General features: G+C 31.4%; 1 protein-coding gene across 4 annotated transcripts in view; it reads right to left on the reverse strand.

Annotated features, from left to right (window-relative positions):
• Galntl6 (polypeptide N-acetylgalactosaminyltransferase like 6) overlaps positions 1-14,340 on the reverse strand; it is a 993,708-nt gene that overhangs the window by 555,680 nt on the left and 423,688 nt on the right. For all 4 annotated transcript variants that reach the window (XR_010042613.1, XM_023564834.2, XM_063234753.1 and 1 more), the window contains exon 5: positions 9,314-9,480. Coding sequence is in view for 3 of the 4 variants with exons in the window: in XM_023564834.2 (XP_023420602.2) it covers positions 9,314-9,480 (167 nt within the window). In the remaining variant the exon portion in view is untranslated. The remainder of the gene's footprint in view (positions 1-9,313; positions 9,481-14,340) is intronic.

Here is a 14,340-nt window from a genome sequence, read left to right on the forward strand (position 1 = left end):
TGAACACATTTGAACCAGTGTGCCTTTGGGAAATCACAGTAATGTCTTGGTTTACGTGAAGCAAAACAACATTGTTAGGCTTTAGAATGAATAAAGATAGAATCAAATGACCTACAATGGTCCAGTCCAAAATCCATTTTTGGGTCTCAATCAATTCTAATACACATGATCCAGAAGAAGCAACATAGTTAGCTCTTTCCTATGATCCATTTTATTACTCGGAGAGTTTTTCAAGCTGTTAGAAACACTGTTTTCTTCAGGAAAAATATTATGATTGGCCTCCTGCAGTCCTGGAAGGGCATTGTGGAGACTGAGAATTAAATATTCAAATCATTAGTATTCTCAGAAATCCTCTATTCTAACACTTGTGTATACACACAGTAAAATTATGGTTTCTATTATTGCTCTGATCCTAAGGCAAGAATTGGTGATAAATTAGACCCAATTATCTAGAGTGTCTATATGATTGCAGTAGAGTTTTAGTAAAATAAAGATAGCTATCAGAATTTCTTCAGTTTGTCAGACTTAGATGTCTGAAAAATTTTATAGAGGAAAGGAACCTTGCATACTTAATCATGAAAATATACATTTAAAAAATTTAGCATTTGTCTTAGAGTGTAAAATTGACCTAGTATGTGATCGAGAATTTTGCCTTTCTGAGGATTTATTTACTTATTTATAAAATGCTACAATTGCATCACAGCACTTACAAATTCATCATCAAAGAAGATGCTTTATTTTATGGAATTGTTCCTCGAATTCATAAAAACATCTATATTAGGAGTATTTTGTTAAACATAGTTCAGAAAGACATTAACTTGCTGGGAGACTGATAATTTAAGTTAGGATTAAAATTCAGCATACAGGAAAAAATGTTTTTGTGAATTTTGCAGGACTATTTTTTTTTTGCATTGTGTTAATACAATTTTTTAATATAATTTAAAACAGATAAATATTTAGACATCAAAAAACTGCCTAAAATACTGAATACTATATTATTAGTGCTCACAGAATGAGGTTTGTGGACAGGAAAAATAATCATAAAACATAACCTTTTATTTCATCCGAAAAGTTATGTCTACCCAAGGTCTGCAGCTCACCATCCATAAAATGGTTTCACACAAGTGACATCCTATTCTAAACAGCTGTCTGCAAGGAAAATAAATGGGATTTAATCTGCCATAAAATGAATTGCACAATTTATTTTTCTTGAGAAAGTCAGCCTTTGTGACACTGGTGAGCTGTAACAGTTTTGCTTTTAAAAAAGCATTTCCTTCTGTGCCAAACCCACATTAATTCAACCATGTCTATTTTTCTTCCTGAAAAAAGTAAGATCGACTCATTTACCAGCGGATGCCTGTATCTTTTCAAGCATTGTTGTAAAACATGATTCCAGTACAAATTTTCAGCCTGTAGATAGATCTTAAGTTATTTGGTTATTAAGACTGAAATATTTGAAATTATCAAAGCCAGCCACTAATGGTCTACAAAAGAGAATTCCATATGCTTCAACCCACTTGAGAGGAGAAAAAAAAACAAAATAATGATTAGAAAAGTGATATTTTTATGAGATTTATCATTTCTCCAAAATTAAATGATTGAAAACAATTTAAAAATCACTCACAAAACAAGTATAGATATTTAAGACCATTCTAATTGTTTAACTCCAGAAAAATTTTCCATGTGAGCATTTTATAGACCCTATATTAATGGTATATTTTTTCATTATTTTCAGCATAAAATGCTTCATTAAATGACAAAGGAAAGAAAGCAAAAGCAAATTTTTTCAACTGAAGAATTTGCTAAACTCTAACATGCAACCCAGTATATGCTGGACAATAGAATTGAGGGTATATCTTTCCTTTGTGTCACTTCACTGTATCACATGTAAGATATGATCCAAAATAGTATTTATATTCAAGCAAAAAACTTACTACAGTGAAAATCATTATCACTAATCCCCTCACTTCACACTTCTCTCACTCTTCTCAGCACTTCTCAAAAAAACTGAAGTTCATTTTCCTCTTTTTAGTTGCTGCCTCAGTGTTCTGAATCCGTGCCTGTTTACCTTTCATTACCATTTTGGCTTTGGCACAGAGCCAGAAGGTGCATGGTGTGAGATCTGGTGAACAGGGTTGAGAGAGGACACGCCTAATGACGTCACTCGATCTGTTTTTTCTATTGGATGATTGTTGGCAGCAGCATTCACCACATTTTTGATCTTACTTTTCAAGAATAGAAAGATGATTTGCAGAGCAGCTTCAGAATGGGAGCGGCCCTCTGTGCCACAGAAGGATAGTATTGTCAATTTAAAATAAAACTAAAAAAAGAAAGTGTTTAAGATTTAAACACCATGGTTTTCAATCACTCTTTCTACTTTCCAAAATACTTGTGCTTGTATGTTAAGTAGCCTAGATCTACTCAAGTTTGGTGACTATGTTCTTTCAGATATTACAGTATTTTTAACAATTTTTAAAAAACAGTAAAGCACTAAAACAACATACATTTACTTAGATTTATCTCCAAATATAAATATGCAAATTAAATATGAATTCTAAACTAGCTGAAGTATGAATCCTAAAATAATTAAAATAACTAAAACTGAAAATGTTAGTTGAGATAATTACAACATTCTCTAGAATACAGTAGAATGCAATACCCATGTAAAAACCTTTTGTAGGTCCTGTCAATGTCAGTATCATATTGGCAAGTGCACAAAACAATTTATTAAGAAAATGTATATATTTATATTGTCCCAAGACACTTTTTTCCAATCTGAAAAATGAGTAACTATATTGAAATCAGTTTCCACCTGGATCAAATAAAGCATGATAATATTATTGTGAGGGTTTTAAGTATATGTGTAATCTTTACAAACATTCTTGAAATACGATTATTCACATCTGCACTTTAGAAGAAAAAGGATATAATAAAATGCTACTCTAAATATGAAGGCAGTGTCAGGGCTTAACAAGGATATAGAACTCATTGCTTTTGTCAGACACAGCCTGATTTTTATGTATACGTCTCCACCGTGCGAGAATGGTTTTTTAACTTTAAAGCAACTCCAAAACTGCGTTTTAACTCAGATACCACTGAAATCAACTGAAAAGTGGCAACTCTGATACTACTGCAACTGATAAGATAATATCATATTTTATAAACCTCAAAGACCTTTTTATAAGTTGTTTTCATTTTGTAAGTACTCAAATTTTTATTCCTAAGTAATACAGGCTCATTTTCTATGACAATGATCACATTGCTGTCTTATGTTTATATTTTGTACCACATGCCACTCAGTATTCTAGATTCCTTTACAATTACTCATGCAAACTAACTGATATCATAAGAACTGTTCTGTAAAACCCATCTGCACAATTCACTAATGTGGAACATGAGCTATGAACATCAGGACTCAGTACACTTTAATTTCTTTGGTAGCTGATTTTCAGTTTCCAAAACAAAAGGGTAAAGCTGTATTTTGTGACATTTTCCTAGTTTCTGCTACTTGTTAATATTGTTGGATATTGTACACATATTGCAAGATACAAATATATTTACTATTTTAAATGTGAAGATTAAACCTAAATAATTCTAAGAGTGACTAGCTCTCAATAAATCTAAAACATAAAAATTGCTTGTCTCATGGCCTAGAGAAGTAGCTGATGGAATACCAGCACTAAACCATTTTTATTGACTGTCATATCAGAATCTTTGTATCTTTTAAAAACTTTATAGTAAAGTGTACTAACACTTTAGTGCTAGTGTTTTATAATATAAAATAGAAATGCACTGCCATTCTACATCATTTTACAACCTTACTTACTGATGCTATCTTCCAACTTTGAGTAATGTAAAACTTGTGCAGATTTGTTTGCTGATGCACACTTTCCTTAACCCATACTTGGAGACTATTTGCATAAAATAGAAATTGAACTTTAAGACTTATTGTTATCACTTGTGGAATTATTAAAAAATACCCCTACTACTTTAAAGATTTATAAATACATTCAATCATGTTAATTGCTTATATTTTTAATAGCAATGTGCATCTTCACATATTTTACTGTAAAGATATATATATATATATATATATATATATATATATATATTATTGACTGGTTCCAAAAAATTGATGCAAAAAATATTGAATATATTATTCATATAACAAAGAAAGAATTAGCAAAAGATGAGATAAAGAGAATAGCCTAAATTACATATAAAATTTGTCTATAAGAGGACAATACAAACATTAGAAAAATGTGAAAATGCCACATGTATCAAAGAAATGAAATAATAAGTGTCAAGTAATAACATAGAGGTTAAACAATAATTAAGCAATAAATAATATAAAGAAATAGAAAACTTCTTAAAATTTTGTATATAAAGCAAGAGATTCATTGAAGTTATGGTATTTATGCATGTGCATTATTATTGAAATTGTAAGCCCAATTTTGAAATATTCAGTAGTGCTTCATACTCTAGTTTGTGTCAAATTAGATGTTGTAATGAAAATTGTGATTTATCTAAATCAGGTCTGAGATCTTGCATTTCTAAGGAAGTTGAAGGAGATGCTGAGATTGCTAGTCCCTGGAAGTCACACAGAATAGCAAGAATCTATTCTGAGAAAAACTAAGTCAGATTTATTTAAATTGCTGGTATTACTATTTTTAGATGCTAGTTCAAGTCTCTGATTTTTCCTTCCAACTGGCCAATAAACAATAATAGGTCTTTGTGAAGCTCAAATGCTCTGTTGCTTTCCTCTGTTATTTGTTATGTATTTATTTAAAATCAAGGGCAGGAACAGCTCAGTGTGTGTCTGTGTATTTGTGTTTGTGTGTTTGTGTGTGTACCTGGGGGCAAAGTGGAACCTGCCAGAGTGCTCTATAGCAAGAGAAATGTGTCAGCAACTCTCCTGTGACTAGCCTCAATTTGGACTTGAATTCATCAAAGCATATAAAGTTTAGAGAATTGTCAGGTTCAAATATACCCTATCTCTGAGGTTAAGCCTTAGCTTATTTCACACATTTCAACAGTTTCCATGTGGATGCTGTTAAGGTTGCCTGGAATTTGGAGATAAGCCCGGGATTAGTCCTGCTTTAAAGTCATCATGAAGCCTTGTTATAGGTCTGAAGTAAGTTGTTAAATATATTTCTGAGAGCTTCCTGGAGGGAAAAGTCACACTTTCACTTATTTAAGTGAGTGTCAAATAGCAAAACAATGGTGATGATTGTTGCAAACTTACCTGCGGGCTCACAGCTTCCTGGGATTAGAGATGTGTGGCTTATTTTTTAAGGCTAAAACATTATTCTGTTTATGAAACTTACTTCATAAATATCTAAACTTAGAATTCATGGATAAGGTACCAGCTTTAAAACTTCATTGAATAACTATTTCAATCCTATTCAGTCAGATGTTAAGAAATTACTTGGTAATAATTCAAAATTATTACAGCATTATAATATATTTTAGTGTTTTTCTTTATTATAAGACAGGCAAATCACCATAATTTTTACGTTTGTTGGAAATAGAGATTCCCAGTAATACCATACTTTTTTAATAAAATGGGTAAACATTAGCTTTCTTATTTTTTCCATTAGGTATAGCTATTTTAATAGTGTGGGAGACATAGTTCATAAGGCAGAAACATTTGAGAAAATGTTACCAACATTTTATTGCTTTTAGCTGAAGGATCCTGCAGAACTTTTGGAAGAAGTGTAGTGCAGAACTAGTAAATTGCGTATTACATTGGATTAGCGTAGGAATGTGTTTCTGAAAATTAGTATACAGCTTTAGAAATAATTTTCTAAACAAGGCCAGTAAATTTCCTATATTTTCCTCTATTTAAACTTGCCAAAGCTGTTTAATCTCATTTTTACTGAGCTGATGAAAAGACCATCATGATTTACAAAATACTGATTTCTGGGGTTATCAAAAAGAGAGCATGAATTAACTATAGCATTAAGTGCACAGTTATAATAAAACAAATACAAATGTTTCTCTGTTTTAGAGGGCCTGTAAACAATAAATGCCCTTTTTGCTTTTGTAATAGTGAAAATAATCTTGCAAAGAAATCTACTAAGCACACATCTAAGACCACGTAGATAATTTAGATAAATAATATGATCTTTTTTATTCAATTCTTAGAAAATTTATTTGAATATTTGTAACAGCCTATTGATCATGTTGAAAGTTTTCATGTTAAACCAGTTCTAATTTTTCCAATACATTATGAATGACCATGATTAGTCTGCACAAATTCTTTAAATAATGTAGCACTTAGATAGATAGAGATAGATAGATACACAGATGATGGATAAGTTTCTGTGAAACTGAAAGGATTTCCTCAAAAAAGTATGGAGACTGCTTACATTAGAGTAATAGAATTTTTGACGGGAGAAATCAACAGCTGAGCTCAATGACTTTCTGTATTAGACTGTGACCTGGACTCGTTATGCTAATTCTTCACACTTGCCATAATTCTGAAAACAGCAATCCTGCTCCTTAGGTTCACTTTACATCCTAATATGCACCAGTTTTATCCAAAGGGGATTATAATTCAAACAAAAATTTGAAAGGAGGGTCTTACTTCATACAGCTTTACAATTATAATGTATTATAAAGGATTACAGAAGTATTTTCATTTCTACTTTCAGCAGTGCTGGGATGGAACCAAAGGATTATGCTAGGTAAGGGTTAAACCACTGAGGTACACCCCCAGGACCCTTTTCACAGTTTTGAGACAAGTTCACTGTCCTGCTTAGGCTGGCCTGAATCATGGAACCTGTGATTCTTCTACCTCAGCCTCCTGAGTAATTGATAGTACCACTGAACCTGGACCTATAAAATGTTGTTTAAGTCATTTATTTCTTTCAAAATATATTTTTTTCAAAAAATATTTTTGCATTTATTATAAAATAATATTTTAAAGTTGATGATTTGTAGAACTGGAGTATCTAAATGAAAACTTTACCTAAGCATTAAAAATATTAATTGAAAGAGTTGCTGGCCGAGACCGGACACTTTAACCATGAGAAGCCTCAGCCAAATTAAGGGGCTCCTGCCTCCTCCACCCCTATAGATTTACCTGTAACCCTATACCCCCATCCCTAAGAACCTGTCCCTGGCGCCAAACGTGTGCCAATGAAATACCTGTGCATCTCTAATGGCCTTAGGGAGCTGCCCTAAGCTTAGGCTATTTATATTCCCCCACACCACGTGTCCCAGAGAGATCGCCAGATTCCAGCCGCCAGTGCCTCCCCGTGTTCCCAGAATAAAGGCCTCTTTTGTCTTATACTCCTCAACTTTTGGAAGCATCTTTTATCCTTTGAAGATAATCCTATCATTAATTATCACTTAAAACATTCAGTAAAAAGTCAAAAGTCGCTATCATAAGGTCAAATAACCCTTTTCATTTATGTGGTGTACTATTTCACTGGTAGCCGGGCCCCTGACAATCTACTGATTTCTTAGGTAACAGTACAAGAAAGTCAGTTCACATAAGCTGGTACTGTGCCAAAGACAATAGCAATTTAATGCCAACAGAATGTAGGTGTCATTATTTTCTCCCGTTTGCAGATTTTCTGTTAAAAAATTCCCCTGAGAAATATTCAGTAAAAAAAACAAGAGTTTGGAGAATAATTCTTACTATTTTACCTTCACAACAAAATTCTACTATAAAAAATAGTTTAGCAAAACAAAGTTAATTATGAAATAATTTATTGAAAGATACATTTCCTTATTTATTCTGGTACCAGCTAACCAAAAGGACCATTTCCTTGGTGAGCTACAGTTACAGATCATCATTTTTCTTTCCCTCATTCAGACACAGATGACATACAGATATAGATGTATAGATATAGATGTAGATATAAATATGGATGTAGTTGTAGATATAAATAGATTTATATATAAGTCATAAACAATGATATAAAATAATACACATGTATTCAAAGGTATCAAAGTATACACATTTCTTTTTAAAAATGATTCAGCTTTAGTAGAGCATTAAATGTCTATTTTTAGCTAGGGTAATAATTACTTCTTTGAAAAATGTAGCTTTAATTGCCAGAAAATGATATGAATCTGCTACTTGAATTGGTTTTTAAAGTTTTTGAAAATTTCAGTTGTGCATTGTGGCATATATGCTCCGGTGGCTTTGAATGTCTTTCTGCCTAAGTAATACAAGGCAAAACTTCTTTGAAATCAAACCAAAGTGGTGAAGTTGGTAGTACATGCCCTAAAAGAATAATATTAAACAATCTCATTTTGTTCATATAAATTCCAACATCTTCCAGGAAACTGCTTAATAAATATTTAAAATAAATCATTGAATACTAGAACTCTATAAAAATCAACTTAATATTAATGCAGTGAAAGCCAATTGAAGAAATTTTGAATACTATGATGTTTCGCTGAGAATAAAATTTTAGAATTTTGATTGACCATCTGATATTGATATATTCTCTTTAGAGGTACAAGAATGATACTCAAATAATTTTATTGTCATTCTTTCTTACAGATATAAAATGAAGCTCCTTCATAAAATGAACCATGAGACACAAAACTGCATTGCAAATAAATATCATTTTAAAGTTTCCCTGTCTCTACTTCCATAATTTATGAAATTATTGTCCCTATAGCATTAAAGAAAAATTTAGACCACATATGACTAATGAAATCTCTCTTAGAAAACATTCTACAGTTTTATTCTGCTGTTTTATAAGCTGTGTTTTGCTAGAATGGTAAAAATATTTAAAAACGTGGTTAAACTTTCTAATACTCTGATATACCAGATTGCCTTTATTATTGTTCAGATAAGGTATAAAATATCTAGACTCGCTAAGCAAAAATAACTATATACATTTCTTATAATTTCTAATATTTGCGGAGTTACACAAGCACATCCTAGAAAATACACCATACTGGTAATAATAGAATAGGTATATTTTTCAAAATTAGGAACAGACTTTAAATTTCTGCTTCCATACACCATCATCTATCTGTACTCACACGAATATATTTTGCAATATTTTTCCTAAAGTATAAATTTAATGCACTTTGCCACATCTAGCTAAACCAGCAAGAAATAGAGCGAAAATTTCTTATGGTCCCCCAAATGATACCAATAGCTTTTCATTAGTTTTCTTTTACAATTGTCCCATTTTTTCTGAAATCACAATATAGATAAAACCTCATAATCACCTTTAAGATGGAATCAGAAAGAAATTTCCACATTTGGCCTTTGTAAAGTCCCTTAGTGATTCTGGGGGTGGTAAGAGAATCAGATAAAATTTTATCAACTGCATCTTACCTCTATCACTGAAGTCATCTACTAGAATGATTTCTGCTATCAGACTCTCTGGGGTTCGGTTAATTATGCTGTGTATGGTTCTCAGGAGTGAAGTCCAACCTTCATTATGAAATGGGATAATGATGCTGGTGTTTGGCAGCGTTTCCAGGTACATCTTGTGCTTACAGCTGTAGATGATGGAAAAGGAAAAAAAAAAAAAAACAGCTATGTCAAATGCAAAACTGTCATATAGCTCATCCCATTATTTACTGACTATGTTATCAAACAATGGTGAAAATTTGGCTTCATGTAATAGTTTTCCAAACAGAGATTATTACATCATAATGGTTGCTCTCATCATTCATGGAATTTTAATGAGCCCCTTTCACACTCATTCTTAATGAAACAATTCACTTACTCTCTTTGTATCAGGGGCCCAAATAAGTCAAGATGTTAAAATGTTGTGCATTTGTTAATGAAATTTTTCCTATTGTTTTTTATAATAGAATTAAGGATAAGTGATATAATTTAAAATTGTTTTCACTGAGCACATATTTAAGGTTTATATGGGTTTCCTGAAGAATTATGGAAATTTTCTTCTGTAATAATAGTTTTTATTGTGAAGTATTTCATCCACTGGACAGTATTTATGGCTTTGTGGCAGGGGGGATCTTACAGTTTTCAGTGGAACAAATGAAAAGTTAATACTAAGTGACCATTTACTGAATACAAGCATACCATATAATATCATACTAAAGATACACACCATGGCATGATTACACTTTAAATGGAAATTGTAAAAAGAAATCTCAAGGTAATTTTTTCTTTGTGAACACAAAATTGAATATTTTTATCCTGCTTACTTAATGACTTATTTAATCTAAAATGCACAAAGTTTAACAAGTACATTTTGATATTTTCAAAAGTGAATAAAGAGTTGGAAAACTACCAAAATGATACTATCATACAGGGATGTAAATGCTGTAAAAATCATGAAATTCATGCTTTCAAAGATGAGTAATAAGTTGGAAATGCTATCAAAATGATACTATGATTAGACATATATATGTTGTTAAAAGCATGGAATACATTTTAGGGTAACTTAAATAATATGAGACAAAACTCTCAGTAATTTTCAATAGTGTGATAAGATAAATGGCCTCACATAAAATGAACACGTCTGGAAAATATTGTTAGTGTAATTCAGCACACCTTGGTCATAATTATGCATGGATATTCATTCTTCTGAACAAAGTAAAAGACCCAAGATAATTGCACTCCCACATATCAATATTCAGGATAATTACACTCTTTGAATAAACCCATCATATTTCACTATATTGTACAGATGAAAGTGGTATTTCCAAGAAGGCAAATTATATTTAAACATCAAAACAAGATATTATACATGACAGTTGCTTATTAATTAAGCACCACAGTAAGAATATTATATAGATAATATGCTTATTTTTATGAAAATATCAGTCATAAAATCTAGTCAGGAGAAAAACAGACTTTAAAGATTGCAAGACAAATCATGTGTAAAGACTATCTTTTTAAAATGCTTTCAGCAGTTTCTGTTTACAGAAGTTTAATTTACTACCACATATGAAATGTGAAAGGATTCTTTCTACTTGTGCATTCATTCACTCATTCATTCATTTCTTCACCCATTCAAATCACAATTGTTTACTGAGGGTTTAGTATAAGCCAGAATCAAAGGAGAAACAAAGCTTTTTCTTAACGTTTACAATACAATGATAAATGCGGACTGAAAAATATTTAAATTTTAAAATGAAACGTATAATGTAGAATTTTAACAGAGAACTATAGGAATATTTGAGAGCCAATCTGGAAAGTCATAGAAATATGAGAACCGAAGGTGGCCTACAAAAGACAGCTTCAAGGTATCTTTAAAAATAAAATTGTATAAAACTTAGTTAGTGGGTCCTATTATAAGGGTCAGTAGACAGCCAACTAAATGCATTCATCCATCTCTGCAAAATAGTAAGATGTGAACTTGTGGGAAAAATTAATATCCTGGGAGCAGATATTAACCTGTAAAAGGTGAAAGCCGGAGAAAATTCTGATGCTGTGAAAAAATCTGAAGTGTGCTGTGTCTTGTCACAGCTTTTACATTCCTCTCTGTACCCCAAAAGTTGTGAATACTCCACAGGAAAGGAATAATTCTAAAACTATTGCAGTCAGTTTTATTGTTTCAGGATTTATTTTTAGGAGAAACTCAACCAAAACATATTAAATAATACTGTGGTTGGCAAGAACATTCTCTTGATCTCAATAAGGGTCAAATTTCTTAGCATTTATCTTTAGTAAGCTATGAACTTGTAGATTGTGATACCTGAAGATATTTTGAAATAAGATTTTTAAGAAATTATTGCACATTAATTTCATAAGTTTTTTCACTGTTTTAATTATTATTTTTGCTGATTCAATCTTTTCAATGCCATGAAATGCAATTATCAGAAAGTCACAGAGTATTTACATATAAATGGCTTTATCTAAAATAGTGGATGACTAGTGGTTGTTACCTTCTTCATACAAATATCTGTAATTTTTTTTTCTGTTGGGCTACATTACAAACTCATTAATGTCTCACATCTGATGATTATTTCCCAAATATTGAGTAAGACACATTTTATGCCTTGTATAACCTAGGCTCAAATGTCATCTTTGCCACTTATTATGTGGCAATGACCATTTTATTTAACTTTTATAAGTTTCTGAAATGTAATAATGCTGTAGAAAAAATACTTTACATTGAATTAAATTAATAATCTATGAGAAAAGTATAGCTTTTTATCTGACCAGGGCAACGGTTTGATAAATACTACTGTAATTCTTGCTGATATTGTTATTTAATTGTTTTTTTTTTTCTTTGACCTGTCAAATGCTCTCTGAAAAGAGAGAAATAGGAGAGACTGAAATGGCATAAGGGAAAGTGAGAGACATTTAGGATAAAATATGAATAAATTACAGTCTCTTCCCTTAAGGTTTCACAGACCAGTGGACAGATATAAAAAATGATTAGACTCAAATGAGACAAGTGACATAATACATGGCACACAGGCAATATGAGCCCGAAGGAGTTGTGACCAAGTTTGTCTGGAGGAATTAGGGAAGTCTTTATAGATGAATCTGAAGGTTGAAAAGTGATCATGCAGGACTCTAAAAGTGACTCTAAGGAGTTTGGACGTTAGCCTGCAGTCAACATGAAGTTTTTCAGATACTGTTAATCATGACAACAATGGGACCATGTTTACTTATTCAATACATTGCAGACAATACATTGCAGACAATACATTGCAGACAATACATTCAATTCAGACAATACATTGCAGATGACAGAGACTAGAAGCAGAAAGAAAAGATTATAATAGACAAAAAATAGTGAGACCATGGATATGATTTTCACTCAAAGGAAAACCAACCTTTTGTAACAGTATTTAATCTGGTTGCATAGTTTTTAATCATTCTAGCTGGTAAGCTGTTCCCATGGAATTCACATCAAATTCAGGCACTGAATTTAAGAAGTTGTGCTCTGGATGACAATTCCCCAGCATTCCTAGAAACACTGAAGAGAACTCAGGATGTTGTTAGGAATGTGCGCCTCTATTTTGTAGGTTTAATGTCAAGTCAAGATGAGAATAGAAGTTTACTAAATCTGAAGATGATCTAAAACCATGAAATTGTGTTTAAGCACTACATAAAAGGGATTTAACTGTGTAACTCAGTGAGAAAGTTTGTGAAAGGCTTGGGGTTCCATGTCCAGATTCAGAAAATAAATTTACAAACTTTTAAATATGTATCAAATTTGCAAACATATAAATAATAAAAAAAAAACATTTATTGCAATGTTTATGGGGATGTGGGTAAAGCTCTAATTATGTCATTTCATATTACTGTAGTATTTTTAAAATAGCATTTGCAGAAATTAACTCAGAGCTTAAGAATAGTTTATAAATGGATACATCCTTTGTTGAGTAATAATTTGTATAAATGTTTAGAAACTATTAAATGCACTAGAAAAACAAATAAAATAGTTTAAACCCTTTAAATATTTACTTGAGTGAAGTGAAAAATTATTTAGGCATTTAAGAGGCTGACAAAAATGCTGACTTTATTAATAAACATTCTGCTAAATCCTTCACAGTAATGCAAGTAAACTTCAGTAGCAAATTTCTCCTATTTTTACATGGTTTTTGAAAACATAATACATTTCTGATGTTCTATATTGACATTTTCTGAGCTGAGAGGTTTTAAAAAGTATAATTAGTGTAAGAGTGTTTGATTTAAAGCATGTCTCTCATGGTAATGCTAATTTATCTTTATTATTTAATGAATTTTGCAAAAGCACAAGTTTTCTTTAAACAATAGGAAGATGTCAAAAATAAACTTTAATTACAAATGCATGAAATAAGTATTAAAATTATTAAATTATTAATAATTTTCTTTTTGTCTAAAAGTGTCATGTAAGTAACAATGTCAAATTTGTAAAGTGTTAGCATTTAGATAAACTTGAATTTGTGGCTCATAAGATCCCAATGTTCTTCTCATTTCACTTAAACATTTTCTCTGTTGTTGCCTGTATCTGTGAATTTAGTTTTGGAAACTATATCAAAACTAACCCCCCCCCAACAAACTTTGGAATCATAAATTTTGATTCACGTACTTGTGTAAGGGCATCTGTGTATATCAGTCTCTATACCGCTTTGTTAGCTTATACAAATACAGTTTTATGTCATGCGATGTACTGTGTTTTGTTTTATTTCTGCTTAAATAACAATATGAGTCAATATGTCATGCCAGGTTATAAATATCCCTAGTCTTGTGTTCTTTATTTCCTTCTGTTGGTTGGTAGGAAGCTCTCTGTTCACTGTACAGGTAATAACAATACCCCAAATAGTGCACCTTATCTTTTGGCTAGATTTAGTGAGAACACAGATGGTTCTTGGTCTGGTGATGACTAAATGACCTGTCCTTGACCACAGTTCAGTGGTCAGAACCAGTCACACAACACAAGGGTTGAC

The sequence above is a fragment of the Cavia porcellus genome, unplaced genomic scaffold (genome assembly GCF_034190915.1).
Source record: "Cavia porcellus strain 051 isolate PalLab524CR breed Dunkin Hartley unplaced genomic scaffold, mCavPor4.1 scaffold_24, whole genome shotgun sequence".
NCBI classification, from domain to species: domain Eukaryota; kingdom Metazoa; phylum Chordata; class Mammalia; order Rodentia; family Caviidae; genus Cavia; species Cavia porcellus.